The 17365-nt window shown below is 54.6% G+C and overlaps 1 protein-coding gene across 1 annotated transcript in view; it reads left to right on the top strand.

Moving 5' to 3' along the window:
* The window catches only part of LOC112589517 (RNA-binding protein Musashi homolog Rbp6-like), a 285269-nt gene extending 268606 nt beyond the window's left edge, over positions 1–16663 (top strand). The window contains exon 3 of the mRNA XM_025303150.1: positions 16434–16663. Within this exon, the coding sequence (XP_025158935.1) occupies positions 16434–16519 (86 nt within the window). The 3' untranslated portion in view covers positions 16520–16663. The remainder of the gene's footprint in view (positions 1–16433) is intronic.
* Positions 16664–17365: the final 702 nt, after the last annotated feature.

Genomic DNA, 17365 nt, shown 5'->3' with positions numbered 1-17365 from the left:
CGCGACGACCTGCTCGAGGAGTACATAACGTCCCAGGGAAGAGGAGCGGGAGCCGGGGGTGGGGAGAGAGAGAGAGAGAGGGTAGTTCATTCGTCGCATTTAACCATTTCCTGCGACGAGCTCCCTCGCGCACAGCCGGATACTCCTATCTCCTAAATCCACATTATAAGATTCGCGGCAAGAACAGTCTGAAATTCAAAATAGCTCTGTCTCCTCGACGTCTCTTATTGGACCGCGCGCGCGCGCGCGCGCGTCGCTGAGTCGCATGTAGTCGCGATTATTAGCAGCGATTTGCAACTTGGAAATTGCGAATCTCGAGCGCGCCTCGCGACACGTGACGGTCTCGGCAGATTTTACGCGCTGCTGACGCGCGAAGCACGTCATCTGCAATCCGCGTGTACTTCTCGCAAAATCCACCACATCTCCGAGGTGAAGCTGCGCGGAGCTCTGTGAAGGATCGTCCCCGCGAATTTAAATCTATTTGACTCGCCGTGATATATTAGGGATACCGGAAGGTCTTTTCGTTTTTATTACAAAACTTTGCACGAAAATAGCGAGGTAAGTTCGATCTTGATGAAAGTTGATATATACGCGATAAAGAGAAGTTGTTAACTAACCTGGAATTTAAATTAATTCTCGATTGAAATTAAGAACCGCTACCGTACAACCACGGAAATTGAAGGCTCAAAAATACGAAAGGGGATACCTTCCCATAATAAACCCATAATAAACAGGCTTGAATTTTCATTGAAAATATCGCGGGCTTTCAGCTGTGCGAGGCGGAGCGAAAAGCGGGGACACCGGCGAGCGACTAATTTGGCCGCTTACCGCGAGTCAGGAGGTCGCGTGTTGCGCAAAAGATAACCGCCGCCCCTCGTCCGACCACAAATCCGCGCGATACCTGTAACCTTTGATCGTCGCGTTGGAAGAGGGATATCGGGGCTAATAGAGCAGGTTGCAGCCGCGTCGCGCCAAGTTTAGCCGCGCGGAATTCGCTTCCAAACACGACCGAGATAAATACCGCGATTACGACTCTTAATCGGCGAATCCCATTATCGGGGCGCGCAGCGCGATGCGGAAAATCGAGCTAGATCCTCGCCGTCGTCGTCGTCGTCGTCGTCGTCGTCGTCGTGAGCATTTTGCGCGCTTCTTGTTCGCTCGGAGCGCACCTCGTGCTTCCAAGGAAAAGGAAATTCGCGAGCCTGTGATTTCGCGGCAGTGAACGCATCGCGCGAAGACCTCGCGAAGGCAAGGCGAGACTCGTTGCACAAGTGCCACGCTTGGCAAGCTCCCGTTCATATCTGCGACGACACGGGCGGGTCCTTCGTCGCTCGTGACGCGCGCGCTTAGGCGCGTGGCCCTAAGCTACTAATTATAAACGATCTATATCGGGACACGTCGCACCGATGCTTTCTGGCATTGACAGTAGTGGCTGCGCGATTGTGTCTCATTGAGATCGGCCGTAATCGACCGGGACGATTTAAATCGGCCAAAGGTACTCTTTTCTCGATCGTCCTTTCTTTGTCAGAAAGGGATAAAGAAAGAGAGAGAGAGAGAGAGAGAGAGAGAGACAGGATCCGTTTCCCGCGTGTAACGTCCTTGATCTGTGTCAAGGACGTCTCCAAGAGTAATCGAGTATCTCAAAGTGAAACACGCTTGAGGGCCTGCAGGTTTGTACCTTTTCGTCAGCGATATAACACGTAGAAACAGAGATTGGTTTCGGCCGGAGGAAACGGGCTTTCCAGTTCCCGGGGCCGAATCTCGTTCGCAAGGACCAAGAGGACTCTCAGTCTCCTCCTGCGAGCGAGAGCACACTCGGTGCGTTCGTTGCCGCGTAAATTGAGGCAAACTTTTGGTAAATATATAGAAAAGGGTACACCTCACCGGTCTTTTTAATTTTGAAATATGTTATAAAGGATGAAATTCTGAGCGACTTTTCCTAATACAATTATATGAGGGTCGCTTATAGTTTCTGAGATATTTGACTTTAAAGTTTTATAATTGTACGTTGAAGTATATTTGGAGTAGAGGTAAATATATAGAAAGGAGTGCACCGATTTTTTTCACCGATTTTTTTCATTTTGCAATATGTTATAAAGGATGAAATTCTGAGTGACTTCCTGATACAACTGTTGTGGGGGTCGCTTATAGTTTCCGAGATATTTGACTTTAAAGTTTTGGAATTTTGATAATCCGGGAATTAAATTCCAGCTATCGTATCGCTGACGTTATTTACAGTGCAATCCAAACAGTTAATCCAAACATGGTGTATACATAGAAATATAGGAAACAGTACATATAAGCGGGGGAGGGCGCACCCCCTCCCCGAAAAGATCCTAATCTAATCCAACTTATTGCATCTTTATATATTGTTGGGCGATGGGTTGAAGAAAAGATCTCCTTAAAAGCCACAGCACTTAATTATATGCAGATATTATGATAAGTTAAGTTGAGCCAGGTGATAGATCTTAAGAGAACTTTTTTCCACAATGTCCAGAAATATATAAAGATGCAAGTTAGGTTAGGTTAGGATTTGTTTGGGGAGGGGCGCTTATATGTACTGTTACCTATATTTAAAGTGAATGAAAACCGCTCGTCTACTTCAAATATACTTCAACGCACAATTAAAATTAAACTTTAAAGTCAAATATCTCAGAAGCTATAAGCGACCCCCATATAATTGTACTAGGAAAAGTCACTCAGCATTTCATCCTTTACAACATATTTCAAAATGAAAAAAATCGGTGAGGTTAACCCTTTTCTATATATTTACCAAACTTTTTTCCCCGTTATACACCGCAGAGAAAGTCGCATGGAAACCGATAAGGACGAGAGCACCGAAGATGTACTCGATTACTCATCACGGATAGTCCTGATGGGGCAAGGTTCCGCTCAGGACTCGGCGAAGGCCGCCCGCGGCGGAAGGGCCGCGACACAAAACGCAGAATAAAAAACAGAGCCCCGCGCGAGGAATGTTGAAGCTCGCTCGCTCGCCGGTAGACTTTCGCACGCTCGCCGCGGCTACGCGACGAGATACAGTTTGACGTCATCGATATATTGAATTCAACAGGCCAGGGTTAACGGAGGTTAACTCGCGCATCTACGCATGAGCTCTCGCGCGTCTTTTCCGCTTTCTCTCTCGCTGCTTCGCAACAAGGCGCGCGCGCGGGGCGGCCGGGCTTGGACAATAAATCGCGATCTATTGCATCGCGCGCGTCTAAGCCGCATCCGCGTCGTAACTCAAAGGCGGCAGTTTCCATTATTTGTCAGCGGACAGGTGAATTACGCACCGTCCGGCGTACGCGGCGCCCATAAAGTCTCTCCGCCCGCGCATGACGGAGTATCGAGTGCGGCTCTCCTCTCCTCTCCTCTCCTCTCGTCGTGCCTGTCGCGCCCATCCGCACGTTACGTTACGCCGGAATCGCATATCGCGCTTCTTATAGCTCGCCGCGGGCGGAGTATCGATTGCCTTTGTCGAAAACACGAGAAGTTCCGACGCCAGGTAATACGGCTTCCTTTATTCGCATTTTCTTACTTTAAACTGGATGGAAGTGTAAACGTAGAAAGTCGATCGGCGCCGGGCGAACTTTTTCGATGAGCATTGCGCTATAGCGAGAAATGGGGCGAGGAGTGCGCGCGGCCAGGGCGAGAGGGCTCGGGAAGGGATCGTATTGTGCCGATTAGTTTTAAAGTAGCGCGAATCAAGTTTGGAGAACGCTCGATCGCGCGCGCGCGCGCTTGCGCGCCGCTGCATGCATCGCGCTCGGAACTTTTATTTACGCCACTCCGAGGGCAAACAGCTCAATCGATCGATTCGCAAATTCATCGAGGCGTCCGCCGCGGTCGGAGGGGGGGAGGGGGGGGAGGATCGGATTGCCCCGCGGACTGTTCCGCGCAATGATTGGAATCGAATGATACGCGACACTCGAGCGGACGGCGAAGAATAAACGCCGGGATCGGCGCACGCTAAATGTTAAGTGGAAGCCGAACGCGCGCGCGAGAGAGCGGACAGGCGGAACACGAGCAGCAGACGGACGAGAGACGAGAGGGGTGAGGATTAAGGGAGAGCCGGAGACGGAGCGGGTGTGCTTCGCTTTGAAGCGGACAGATGAACGTTTCGTGATCACGCCGCCGCTCCTCTCCTAGTGTGTCGAGTGTACTCGCGTTATTTATTAAATCGCCCTACATTCGCCGCGCTAACAAACGACGAGCGGACGTCCTAGCGGGCGACTAGAAGAACCTCGAGCTCGGCGAAGACGTAAATGCGACTTTTACGGCCGCACGTAACGCGTGACTGCAAGGGGGAAGCACGTTCAATATCCCGGACGATTACTAGACCACCGCCGCCGTCGCCGTCGCCGTCGCCGTTGCGGTCGTCGTCGCTACAACGCAATTCCTGCTCGTTTCTTCGCCGAAACGGAGCGGATATCTCGAGCGGCGAGAGGGAAGAAAGGGTTGAAGCCGCGCCGATTGCGAGAGAGCGAAGGCCAGAGCGAGAGCGAGAGAGAGAGAGAGGAGCGAGAGAGCGAGCGAGGCGCACGCCACCGAAATCGGATTAAGAAATCTAGCTGGATATTGCATTTTTGATCGGGTTCCGCCGGTACGTAACCGGCCGGGGTTTCCTATTGGACTGAATTATTAAATTCAATTTTTCGAGTACTGAGAGATTTGAATTATTAAGGCGGCCTTGGCACGAAGACTCTCTTTGCAATCGCGACCGGCTGTCTCGCGCTCTCCTCCCTCTTCTTCTCTTTCTCTTTCTCTTTCTCCCTCTCCCTCGCTCTCGCTCTCTCGTTCTTTCCCTCTACGCTCCCTTCTTTCTTTCGCGCACCCGGCACCCGTACTTTCCACAGCTCGGGGCAATAATACAAGTCTTTGTAATCCTTTCGCTCTTGTTATAATATCGTTTATTACGTATCGCGCGCCTCGCAGCGCGCGCAGCGCGTTGTTGTTTTCGACGCTCTTGCGTTTCGTCGTTGGTGCGTTCCGCGTTTTTTACCGCGGGCTCCCGAGCGTCCTCATTTACTCTCGGGCTCATTGTTCGGATATTTACGTTTCCGTGTCGGAGTATTTAAAAATTTTTATCCTACCGCTAGTGACACACTTTCCGAGCGACGTATATATTCCCTTTGATGATATTAAAATGTCTCTCTTTATTCCGGTGAAACTCGCAGCTTAAGATAAAAGTGTCTCGCTTTAAGGCTCTTGTTTCTCCCCCTTTTTTCTCTCTTACTCGCGCGCAGCGAGTTCCCTTTTGGAATTGTTCTTAGGGATATTGTGTCTCCGAATAGAGACACTGCACGCTTTCCCGTCTCTTTCTCTCTCTCTCTCTCTCTCTCTCTCTCTCTCTCTTTCTCTCTCTCTCACGCGTAGTTTTCTCTCACGCGCGCCACGCGCTTTTCTTCTTCGACTCTCCGCGAACTTGTCCGCCGCTCGCCGTGCTTCGTCTTGTTTGCTACTTAGCTCTCTCTCGTAACGTCTCCACGCATCGCGGCGAACGAGAGCGCGAGTTGACGTCAAGTCCGACGACGACGACGACGACGACGACGACGACGACGACGACGACACACGGGCTGTAGGTCGTCTGAAAAATTTCCGATGCGATCATCGGCTCTTTCCCGCCGCGCTCGGTGAGGAATCTCTCGAAGGAAGGAATGCTTTGTGCGACTCGAGGTTACACGGCGAGCAGACGCGATGTTGGCCGCTTTCTCGTGAAAATTTCGTCCCTTCGGGTAACATTGTCGCTGGAGAAAGGGGAAGAGAGAGAGAGAGAGAGAGAGAGAGAGAGAGAGAGAGAGAGAGAGAGGAAGGGAGGGAGATTGGAAATTGCGATTTCTACGCTCGCATTCCCGGGACTCGCCGTGATCGAGAGTTTCGGAGTGCGCGCAAGCCAAATAAGGCGAGTTTATTCGTCGATACAGTCCCAGTGGACTTTATCGTATAAACGGAAGTTAATTCGAGCTTCGGTGTTGTCGAGACCTTTAATCCCGAAACTGGAGAGATTGCGACGCTTCGATCGGCCGCTTTCTGACACTCGACTTTGCGATCGGAGACGAAAATCCGTTAGAGCCGGATCCACTTGAAGTTAAATGACGAAGAAGATTTCCACGTTTACCGGCAACTCCCCGCGACTCTCTTTATTCGTAGAAGTATTTTCTCATTGTCATCTTCAGCTCTCCCTGCTTCTGCCCAGGCTGGTGAGCGAGGCAAGTCCCGTGACTCCCGGCGTGCTGGAAGCGCCGTCCCTCCGCGGTCGTAGAATCACTCGGTAATTTTAAGCAGACGATTAACGACATACCAATCGGCCACTTGATCGTCGGGATCGTCAGGTTTCCGGGCGTAGCGATATCGCCGTGGAATAAGTTGATGCGGCTCGAAGTACCCCGAGCAGAACATTGTCCCATACGGCCGTATCAAAACCCCATCCGGCTTCCAAATTTCAAACAGGGCCCGGATAACTTTATCAGATCCGGTACGTAATAAGGAGTGAAACGCACTGCTGCATAATGCCCTGAAAAAAATTGCCTGAAATCGAGGAACCTGATCAAAAATGTTCATCAGGCATCCAAATAATGACGTCATGACGTCAGGATATAATCCGGGAAACATCGCAAGACAATTGCCACATTCCGACCGGATAAGGACCACTCGAAATTCCTTCTTACGGCTTGTGCCTAGTCATGCCATATCAGGCATAAAAAATTGCCGTATTTGATTTCTGCTCGGGACCCATCAGAACTCGCGGGCGCGAGTCTCTCGATAGCGTTCAGCTGTGAGACAAACGAACCGAGCGGACGGTGATCGTAGGAAGATAGGGGGTGGAAAGAGAGGAAGATAAGGAGAGAGAAAGAGAGAGAGAGAGTGCGCGCATACGAAGGGGGAACCTTGGCCGGCTAGTTTTCCGCGCGATTTATCGCGAGAAAGCCCAGAAAGGATTGAGGGTCCGAGAATGGAAGGAGTTGAGCGGCGCGGAAATGGAGGCCGGAGCGGATCGGAGATTCGGCACGAGACAGAGGCGAAAACGAAAACGCTTCGGCGAGAGGCTCTTAGAGAAGAAGCGTATAGCGCTAGTCGCGAAGGTGCAGATAGACGAAGAGTGAGAGAGGGAGATGGAGAAGTAGTCGGGCGAGAGTCGGCTTGCGAGGAGCGAGACGGGTGGAGGCGCGATATAAGGAAGACGTGGAACGGTGGCTTAGCGGTGGGTATTATCGTATGAGAATCTCTCATCGGGTCCGATAGTTCGAGCGTGCGGATGTGGAATAAAGCTCATCAGGGATTCAGCCCGCAATCCGCATTCGATGAATTAAAGATGTCGTCGTGAGTAACAAGAATGGAGCCCCGTCTCTCGCTCTCTCCCGCCGGCCCTCGCCTTTCCTGCACTCGCGGGGGCTTTCGCTTCCGCGAGTCGCCGTCGCCATCGCATCGCTGATTCCGCGGAGCCGCGGAGACGTCGCGGCGCTTTTGCCCGTTTTATTGCGAATGAAATTAACCTCCGTCATCCTGACCGCGCGGCCGGACATGATCGATCCCGGGAGCTGCTGGGTCCGGTCGGTCGAAACGCGCGATCCGCGCTCATCGTCGAGCGTAGCGCGATAAATAGAACGCGCGCGCGCGCGCAAAATAACTCCGCAAAGCCGTGCATGATTTATCTCCGACCTCGTCGAGTCTTATCCGAATTGCCCGAGCACAGACTCCTTCCAGCGACGTCACGCCACCGACCATAAGTCCGACAGCCCGAGAGCGCTGCGGGCGCTATTCGTTGAGTTAATCGCCGCGTCGACCGCGAACCCTTGTCACCGGGTCCGATTGAGCCCGAGTGACGTCGGAATAAAGATCGAGGGCGAATAAAGGAAACGCGGCGGCGGAGTGTCCTCCGAGAAAGCCCAACCACGCACCGCGCGAAGAGAGTAAGGGAGATTGCGAAACTGAGGGAGAACGAGGGGCGGAAAGGCGAGGAGTAGCAGTAGCGCCATCAAGAAAATCAGTCGCGGTCAGCGAGAAAGCGGGGGCCGCGCCGCTGCCTCGCAGCGAAGTGTCAGCAGAAAAGCGGAAAAGCAGGCGGCGCGAGCGAGGGGGTCGCTTGGCGACAAAGAAGAGCCCGTGGGTCCTCGTCGTCGTCGTCGTCGTCGACGACGGGGGTAGGAACGCGCCGGGCAAGGGTGGCGTCGGAGGGTAGCAGAGAGAGAGTAGTAGTCGTACCTGCGTGTGGTTGCCATCATTAGGATGGTGGGCCATAGCTGCAATGCGGGCGCCCATGCGACCGAGTGCAGGGCGGAGGGTGGCGGCGGCGAGGGAGGGAGGGGAGAAGGGGGGTGACGCGCGCTCGCCTACCGAGGGTGCCTACTATGCTCACCGACTATGCACTACTCTCTCGCTCTCTGTCTATCTGCCTGTCTGTCCCTCCCTTCCTCCTCCCTCCCTCTCCCTCTCTCTCTCTCTCTCTCTCTCTCTCTCTCGCTCGCTATGCATCAACCGCGGCGCTATCGCGAGTCCTGGAAGCGGGGTTGGCTCGCGGCCAGGTAGGCTCCAGGTTCTGTCATCCCTCCCACGTTCTACCGCCGTGGCGGCCGTGCGCGCGTAGGGAATCAACCTACCCAGCTGCCTCTCTCTCTGCCTACTCACCCCGTCTATTACCACCCTCTCTCGGCGGCGCCCGTCGCTCCGTCGCGATCGGCATTCGAATTAACCCTTTGTAACCCGAAATAAATGTCGCGCGCGCGCGCGCGGAACTGCCGAAATTGAGCGCCGCTCGTGGACGTAAACCGTAAAAGGAGGCCGCAGGCATCCTCGATCTTTGCCCAGCGGCATTCTTGTTGTTGAAGGAGCGCGACAAGGACGTACTTGTGGACGACGGAAAGGAGTCTACAGTCTTTTGTCCCTGATATCTCGTCTCGAAATGTCCCTCGTATGAAGGCGCGCGCAGTCTGCAGGCGGGGAATCTGCTTGAATCGACACGACGACGAGAGCGAGCCACGCGCGAAAGATACGGAGCTCTTCGGGGTTCTTCAGCGGCGAATTTAGTCGATGCGAACGCAGCGACCGAAACGCGTTCGCTTCTCGCGCTTCGTTACGCGCCGAAGGCCGAGACGCGCGCGGGGTTGGCTCTCGACGTCGACGCCCGGGCCGCGGCGAGCGAAGGGAAAATTCCCGGTCCGTTCGTGAAAAGGACTACAGCAATTTGGAACTGGCGGCACGGGGCGGTGGTCTGTGCGCGTCCAATTCCCCCGCGACCGCGACGGCTCGTTCGATCGGCACGCCGCGATTCCCGCTCGGGATCGCCAAGTGCACGCTTACGGTGCTGTTAATGGCTCGAGGAAAGAAGACTGCCACGACGAATTCGCGCCGCGGTCTTTTTGGAATGCTGCGCGAATGCCCGCCGAAATAGACATCGCCGGCACGCGAGGGAAGCTCCCGGAACGGAAGGGACAGGGAGCGTTCGTTCCGGTCGCGGCACACCCGGGGTGCCCGCTTGATTTTCCACGGAATGGCCGCGACGACACCTTGTTTATCTGTTTATCGACGGCCCGTATAGACTGTGTGCCGCCCGTCGTGGTCGTCGTCTAATTATTCGAATGGAGTGTTCCGCGAAAGTAACCGCGAAGAATATCCCAAGTGCGACCTCTCGTACCTGAGATCCTGCGGCGATCCTGCAGGGACTCAGCGCCGGCGCGCTGAGTCGTCGCGTTATAGTCGCGCCCGTCACGCAATAATTAATGACGCGTCGAATATTATTGGTGTCGCTAATCGCCGGGTGATACGGAGAAAATTCGCGTCCGCGATACACCGCGATTAGCTAATTACGCTGAACGGCTCCGCCGGAGGCTTAATGGCATTACCGATGACAGCCCGAGGAATATTTGATGAATGATAACGAACAATTTTGCGCTAATGGCATCTCCATCGATCGTGCGTGGATCTCCTCTCTCTCTCTCTCTCTCTCTCTCTCTCTCTCTCTCGCTCTCTCTCTCTCTTTCTATGAATAGATGTCTGTCTCTCTTTCTCCCCTTCGCCTACCCCCAGACCCTCTCACGGTCCTTCTCTCTCTGTGTATATCGAAGATCGCGCGTGTCGCTCGAGCTTCGACGATCACGTTTGCTCTTCAGGTTCGAGAAGCTTTGCAATTTCTCGTACGTAGCTCTCCTCTTCCGCCAATTGTAATAATGATATCGCGCGACGATGAATTATCGGAGCCACGCGTGATTATTATTAACCCTTTATCGGTCACGTAGCGAGGAATAGCAAGAATTCCGGCGTGCGCGATCGTCGTAAACTAAATTAGAATTCTCTCTGGTTCGACGCGCCTCGTCGCGCGCCATAACATAGAGGAGCGATGCACGAGTATCGTGACCCGTCGACGCCGAAGACGCGACGTTCTCGCTGACAGGAATCTCATCCCGCGGGTAATAGAGAGCGAGGAGTTCTCCTTTTTGCTCGGAGGTATCACGACGCCATTAATATAGTCGTAGAACGCGCTCTCGCGTGGCTCCCCTCTCTCTCTCTCTCTCTCTCTCTCTCTCTCTTTCTCTCTCTCTCTCTCTCTCTCTCTCTCTCTCTCTCTCTCTCTCTCTCTCTCTCTCTCTCTCTCTCTCTCTCTCTCTCTCTCTCTCTCTCTCTCCCTCGCTCATTCCTGCCTGCCTGCCGGGAACAGGCGTGCAGTAACTTCGCGTTTATTCAAATGATGCTTTAGGTTGAGCCTTGAGCGTCCTTTGGCGGAGGATAAGTAATCCTGGCGGATTCGCGGGAGGCGTAACTCGAGGAAGAAGCGAAGAAAGAAACGCGGCTGGAGATCGGAAAGGGCGGCCGGGGGGGAAGGGAGGGCAGGCATGTTCGAGGGTCAGGGATAGGAGGATAGTGGAGGAGGCTGGAGGAGAGAGGGAGAGAAAAGAGAGCGAGCCGGGGAGAGAGTAACAGAGATAGAAACGGGAAGTGAGCAGGGAGGAGGAAGATGGAGAAGACGAAGGGACGAGGAGGAAGAGGCGGACAAGGCCATTCGTTTCAATGAACGGCCCTTCGGAATGGGGGAACCGCCTGTCCTCCTCCTCGTCCCTCTTCCTCTCCTCTTCCCCCCCCTCTCTCTCTCTCTCTCTCTCTCTCTCTCTCTCTGCCCGTATCCAGCCCGGCTCCTGGGGGATCCGGCAGATGGGATAGGATAGAAAACTCGGTATATAGGACTTTATGCGAGTCTCCTCTGAATAGAAAAACACTCGGAGCGGAGGCCAGCGTGCACCGTGCTCGCGCGCGCGCGCCTCCTTTCCGCCGCCTCTCCTCGGCCTCCTCCGGCGTCTCTTCCGATTCCTGCCTAGCGTTGAATCTCATTTGAATGGAGCCCGCCACCTCGCCGTCTCTTTTTCCGCCATTGACTACCGCACGGAATAGCCGGTTCTCGAGCTTCCTCGCGATGCGGCGACCAATATGTTCCGAGCGCGCCGCGCGAAGGGTGCAGCGCGCGGGGGGGATGAAGGGACGAAGTTACGAAAGTGAAGCAAAGCTCGCGCGCGCGCGCGCGCGGTCTCGGCATTCACCGAGGATGATCGACGACACGGGGTTGGGGAAGCAGGCAAGTAGGGGGTTGCAGTCGCGATTTCACAGTGGTTTCTTTCCGACGAACTTGAACTCAATCTCCGATCTCCTCGGGGTAATTAGAGTCGGGGGGGGGGTAACGTGGGCTCGCACCTCGTTCTCGCGAACACGATTACTCGTCTCGACTCCGCGCGACGCGCGAAGAATCAGCGAGAGCTATACGCGTGCTTCGCGCTTGCGAGGAGGGCTTGCGCGCGCGCGTAGGTCCACTAAACGCTACGTTTTGCGCGGAGAAATGTAAAACGTAAATTTGCAAATTCAGCGCGAGCGCGCGCGCTCGCGCTCCCGCTCGCAGAGAAACGCGGCATTCTCTCGCTGGGGTGGCGGAGCCCCCCCGCTTGGCACATCACCAATGCAAAACGCAGTACAATGCATGCCACTTCGGCAAATTCACCGCTCGTAAACTTCTTAACCGTAATATCCTCTCCGCCGCGCGGATAGAACTTCTCGAGTTCTGTTGCCTCGCAAACATTTGATTGGAAATATTTACCATGCCGCTCGCAATTCTCCAGAGCGCAGGCATGACTGTGCGCGCCCCGCGCGTAAAAATACAGCAGGGCGAAACGAAGACGCGTGGACGTGGAAGGAAGTAGAGGAGAGTCGAATACTCGCGGATTTGTGCGCGAGTCTGCAAGCTCGGAGAGAGATCTGTGTGTGACCTTTTTTTGCCCCGCGTTTACATTGCCCGCAAACGACGTGTGTGTGCGCGCGCGCGCGCGCTCGTGTTTCTTCTTCATTGTATAAACGGCGCGTATTTACATGATAACGTCCGGATCGTCGTCGTCCTCTTTCTCTCTCTCTCTCTCTCTCTCTCTCTCTCTCTCCCCCCCCTGCTTTCTCCCGCGACTCTCCAGCGGTTTCACGTAACGATTACTCCGCGCCTCGTTATTGCAACTACGTCGTAATTAATCAACTAGCCGCTGCTATAACGAGCGAACTGCAGTTCTTTGTTTCCGACGCCATAAATTACCGCATTCCTGGAGGAGGAGAGTCAAAGAAAGTTACGAGTAAACATTCCATTTTCTTCCGAGCACTACTTCATTCGGCGCCGGCGACGTATCGCTCGCAGCTTCCGCTTGTTGCCGTTGAACGGCAACGAGAGGAATTCTCCGAGCTGAGTAAGCGAGTCGCGTCACCGGCAAAGGGCCAAGGCACGGCCGGTACCTTCCGCCCGTAGCCCCGGCGCTGCTGCAACGGCTGGAGTGAGAATGCGGGACGCCGGTGAGGGCCGCGCGTGAAAAATAAGTTGGGCCGGGGAACAATTAAGGAAATGACAGCCGTAAATTTGGGCGGATCGCGGCCGCGTTTTAAGAGCGTCTTCTCTTGCGAGAAGGACGAAATTGCTTCCATCAATCCGCCAGCCGGGACAAATTAAGGAAGCATTGGCAAGCCACCCCCTGCCACGTTGTCTCCCCCGCTGGAGAGTGCACCCCTGCCGCTTTAATGACATTTTTATAGGGCCGAGTAGGCCGACGTTATACCGAGGCGGATCCGGAGAATTATCGAGGGATCGTCGTGAGAATTGAGAATTACGTAAGCGTTGCGAAGGGCGCGCGCGCGCGCTTTATCGATATTCGACGGATACTTGACGGCGCGCTCCGACATCCATAAGCGAAGACAATACATTCGCCAATGCCTCGTCGTTACCTCCTGCATGCCAAAAGCGCAATCTCCTGGGGCTCGACGACACGACTTCGACACGAACTTTCGTTACGCTCGCGATCTCTCGGAAAGCCGCTTGCCAATTCTTCCCTTCGAACTGCACACCTGTTCTTTCCTCAGTCCCGAAATTTTACAGCGATTCTGAGAGAGAGAGAGAGAGAGAGAGAGAGCCGCTCATACATCCGAAAGATCTCCACGTGTCGAAGGGAAGAATGGTCAGCCAGCTTTCTGAGAGATCGCGAATACGCGACGAGGCTCGCATGGAAGTCGAGCAGAGTTTCAGCAGCGGCCAGAGAGAAAGAGAGATTGCATCTCTCCGGCGTTTGGTAAACAGCGCAACGCGAGCCGTTAGAAAATTCATTATCCCCGCCGGGGCGGATCCGAGCCGTCACGTCGACGAGTGACGAGCGTCGGACGGAAAGCGCACGATCAGTCTCGCCGATCGGCAGTCTGATATCCCCTCGTTTCGACTTTCCAAGATCGCTCGGCGACAATACAGCGCCCCTCCCTCCCCCGGCTCGCTTCTTGCCCCCTCGGCCGAAAGTTCGTCCCGGTTTAAATGCAAATTACATATCCATTAAGAGGCAATTCCGCGGCACGCGCTTCGATAATCTCCCTTTTTATTAACAAAATCTCATTTCCGAGACGGCGCGCGTAATAAGCGGGGCTGCGACGTCGATATCTCTGCGTCGGTCTCTCTCGGCCTAATTGTCTTTTAAATGTTTAGTCATGAAACGAACATTAGCCGGCGCGGTTGATAACGGCCCTCGTCGTCCTCGTTCTCGTCGTTGTATCGCCTCCTCAAGAATTCCGACTTGGTGTCACTAATTAACACAGCCCGGGCCGCGGCGGGGGAGGGAGGGGCGGGCGGCGGGTGTAATTTATGCGCGAGCCTCGTTACCAAACAGGTGGTACCCACCGACGGCTAATGACCCGGGGATACCAATAATTCATTGATTAATGCCGCGTGCTGAATTAGCAAGTCCAGTTATCCTCTGTTTTCCACTCCCCACGGCAGTAACAATTATCAAGCACTCCACGCTCTCGCGATTACGGACCGCTCGCGTTCTCCCTACGTGTCGCACGGACAACAATTAAAACTTATATTTCCATTTGGTGCGCCGGCCGGCCGGCCGGCGCTCCTCGCTGTTGCGCGATTCCAATCGCCAACGGGAATCGCTCGCATTTTCAAGACGCGCTCTCCGGGTGTCGCTGAAGCGCGCCATATCGCTCCTTCTCTTTCGCGCTCGCACGCGTACACGGATCGGCGAGTAAACGCGGCGATATCGGGCGATGGATGTAAAAATAGTCGCGGCAACTAATTGCGCGCGCCACTTGGGATAATCGGTCGTGTTCCATCCTCTTTTCCCCCGGCGAATTTCGCGCGATCCATCGCCGTGCCGTCGTGGATTCCGACGTGGCCGAGAGAGAGAGAGAGAGAGAGAGAGAGAGAGAGAGAGAGAGAGAGGGGCGGGTACGCATTTAGCCTCGCTTGCGGTGTATCGTGAACCTCCGCGTGTCGTGGATTTATCGAAGCCCGCTCGCTCGCTCGCTCGCTCGCGAACGACCGAACGGCCGAGTAACCGCCGAACATTACGAAGTCTTCAGAGCGGACTGGATGAAACAGCGTATAATTAGATAAGGTGTAAGACGTATTTGGAGCGCGGCCATGTTGGCCTGCCGCCAGAGTGTTGAGCCTTTTGCTATAAACCTACGAAAAGGGTCAAGGGGGTGTCCCTGGTGGGAAACGGCGGAATGTGTGAGTATGTGTGTGTGTGTGTGTGTGCGCGCGGAGAGAGCTTCCACATTGGTCGCATTGATCGCGCGGCACGCGGCGCGATTGGATAATTTCTCGGCCGATTAGGGTGAAAAAAATAAACGAAGGAAGAGACAGAGAGAGTGGGGGAGAGAGAGAGAGAGAGAGAGAGAGAGAAACGTGTGTCGGCTTCGTCTGTCCCTCCTCGTCGGCGGCGGCGCCGCGTCAGAAATCCGCGGAGACGCGGTCTCGCGCCGAGGCGAGGGCGGCCGCGCGTGTATATTTACGCGGCCCGGCCGCTTCATAGCGGCTGAAACGATCGCATCCTAATAACGCGATCGAGTTCTTAATAGGCCCGGTCTCGCTCGTGCCGCGCGGCATACTTTTTCGCCGACGACGGAAGATATTTTCGCTGCTTTCGCGCTCGAAGAACGGGAACGGTCCTCGATCCGCGACGACACGATGCCTCGACTTTGCGAGGGCGACGCGCGCTCGGTAGACGGCGTGTTTTGAATTTGGAATGTTGCGATTTCCTGCCGCTTCCAAGGCTTCCCTCCCGGCGCAGCCCGAGTGCGTTTTCGATATTTCCCGCTTACGGCGGCAATTTATCGGGACGTGAGAGAGCGTCTGCACGCCGTCTGTCGCGGGATTAATCCTCCGACGGAGGAGCGAAATCACGCGAGAGAACAGGGGCGTGAAGTTGGAGGGGTCCGTCGTCTCCTCGGCGACGCTTCCGTCGGCCGAATTATCCGGCGGTGTCGTTACCGCTGACGTTTTCACGGCAACTCCGAGACGGCACTTATTCGCATCGACGCGCGCGCGCGCGCGCGCGGCGTCGGAAACAGGTGCACAATGTGTAGAATTAGCTGTCGCCCGAGCTGGGCTCGTGCTAAGCTGAAGCTTTACTTTGGGCGCACGCACCGCGTTTATCAGGCTACGGGGATTACGCCCCGAAGTGTCGACTCGCGTTGTTATCTACTAATTCCAATTAGCGTCAGCGATCTTCCGGGGCCGCCTTTAGCCTTAACTTTGCCTGACAGATGCCTGGGCGACGGGATAATTTAGCTTTTCGTCGCGATGCCGTATCTCGTCGGTCTCGGTCTGACACTTGGTCGTCCGCGCGACGGAAGCGGAGGGAGAGAGAGAGAGAGAGAGAGAGAGAGAGAGAGAGAGAGAGAGAGAGAGAAAGGAGACGGAGAGAGGGCGTCTTCGTGAAAAATGACGAGAATAGCGCGGCAAACGAACGCGGCGCTCTCGGGCGAGAAAAATTGCAACCGGGGAATGTCGAATGCTTAGCAAGTCGCGCGTATTAAAAGCTACCAAAGCTACTCCGTCAGCGACTCGTCGTCATCTTCGTCGCCGCCGCCGCCGCCGCCGCCGCCGTCGTCATCGTCGTCGTGCGCGTCAAGTAACCGGTGTTATCGTATTGTTTCAGAGAGCCTTAGGGAGTATTTCACCAAGTATGGGGACATCACAGAGGTCATGGTCATGAAAGATCCCACCACGCGACGATCAAGGTGAGCGTTGTATGCGTTTATACGTACCATCTCTCTCGTTTGTGCTTTAACGCGCCGATCGGTTCCTCTCGTGAGACCGCGCTGCTCCCGATTGTTCATTCAACGAGTAACCCCAACCTTAGTAGATGGCGCATGTCTCTCGCGAAAATGTCGACTTTTTGCACGTCGATCGTGAGATTACGCCGGCGAATGGTGTTCGGAACGCGTGTCTCTTTGCGCGTTAATCGCGGATATGATTGACGCGCCAAGGTTGCTCTCGCCGAAAATAAACGCACCGATCGCCGCCGCCGGCGCCGCAGTGAATCGCCGATCTCTCCCTCTCGCGTCGCGTTCTCGCCAATCTCGCGGCGCGAGGAAGAAAATGGAAAAGGGGAGACTCTATTACGGCCAAAAGGTTCGGCGACGATAGTCACATAACGAGGCTGCGGCGAAGTTGTAACTTTCATCTACGGTGATAATAAGTCAAGATTACGATAATAATATGGTAATATAAGCATTCTTGATAATATGATAGTCGTCGCAGAAAGCGAGGAAGAGAGAGGGAGGGGCGGGGGGGTGGAGAGAGCGAGACAGAGAGAGAGAGAGAGAGAGAGAGAGAGAGATGTAAGCACTCGAGGTTGATAGCAATAACGATAATAATAATAGTTAAAGTTATAATAACTTTTTGAACGAAGCGCGGTTATACAAGGGAATTATGCAAATTGCAAAAGGTTTCGAGTTTCGCGAGTGTGCCGCGCAAGACGCGCTTGCTGATACTTACCGCATAATTAATCCGTCGCGCTATCCGCATCGAGATGGCTACTGCGCGCGCGCGCGCGCGCGTGGTGTAATGCAGTGGCGGCGCCGTGTA

This window comes from Harpegnathos saltator, unplaced genomic scaffold (assembly GCF_003227715.2).
Source record: "Harpegnathos saltator strain DR-91 unplaced genomic scaffold, Hsal_v8.6 scaffold534, whole genome shotgun sequence".
NCBI classification, from domain to species: Eukaryota; Metazoa; Arthropoda; class Insecta; order Hymenoptera; family Formicidae; genus Harpegnathos; species Harpegnathos saltator.
Note: the sequence above shows the minus strand (reverse complement) of the source record. Positions and strands in the feature narration are given on the sequence as shown.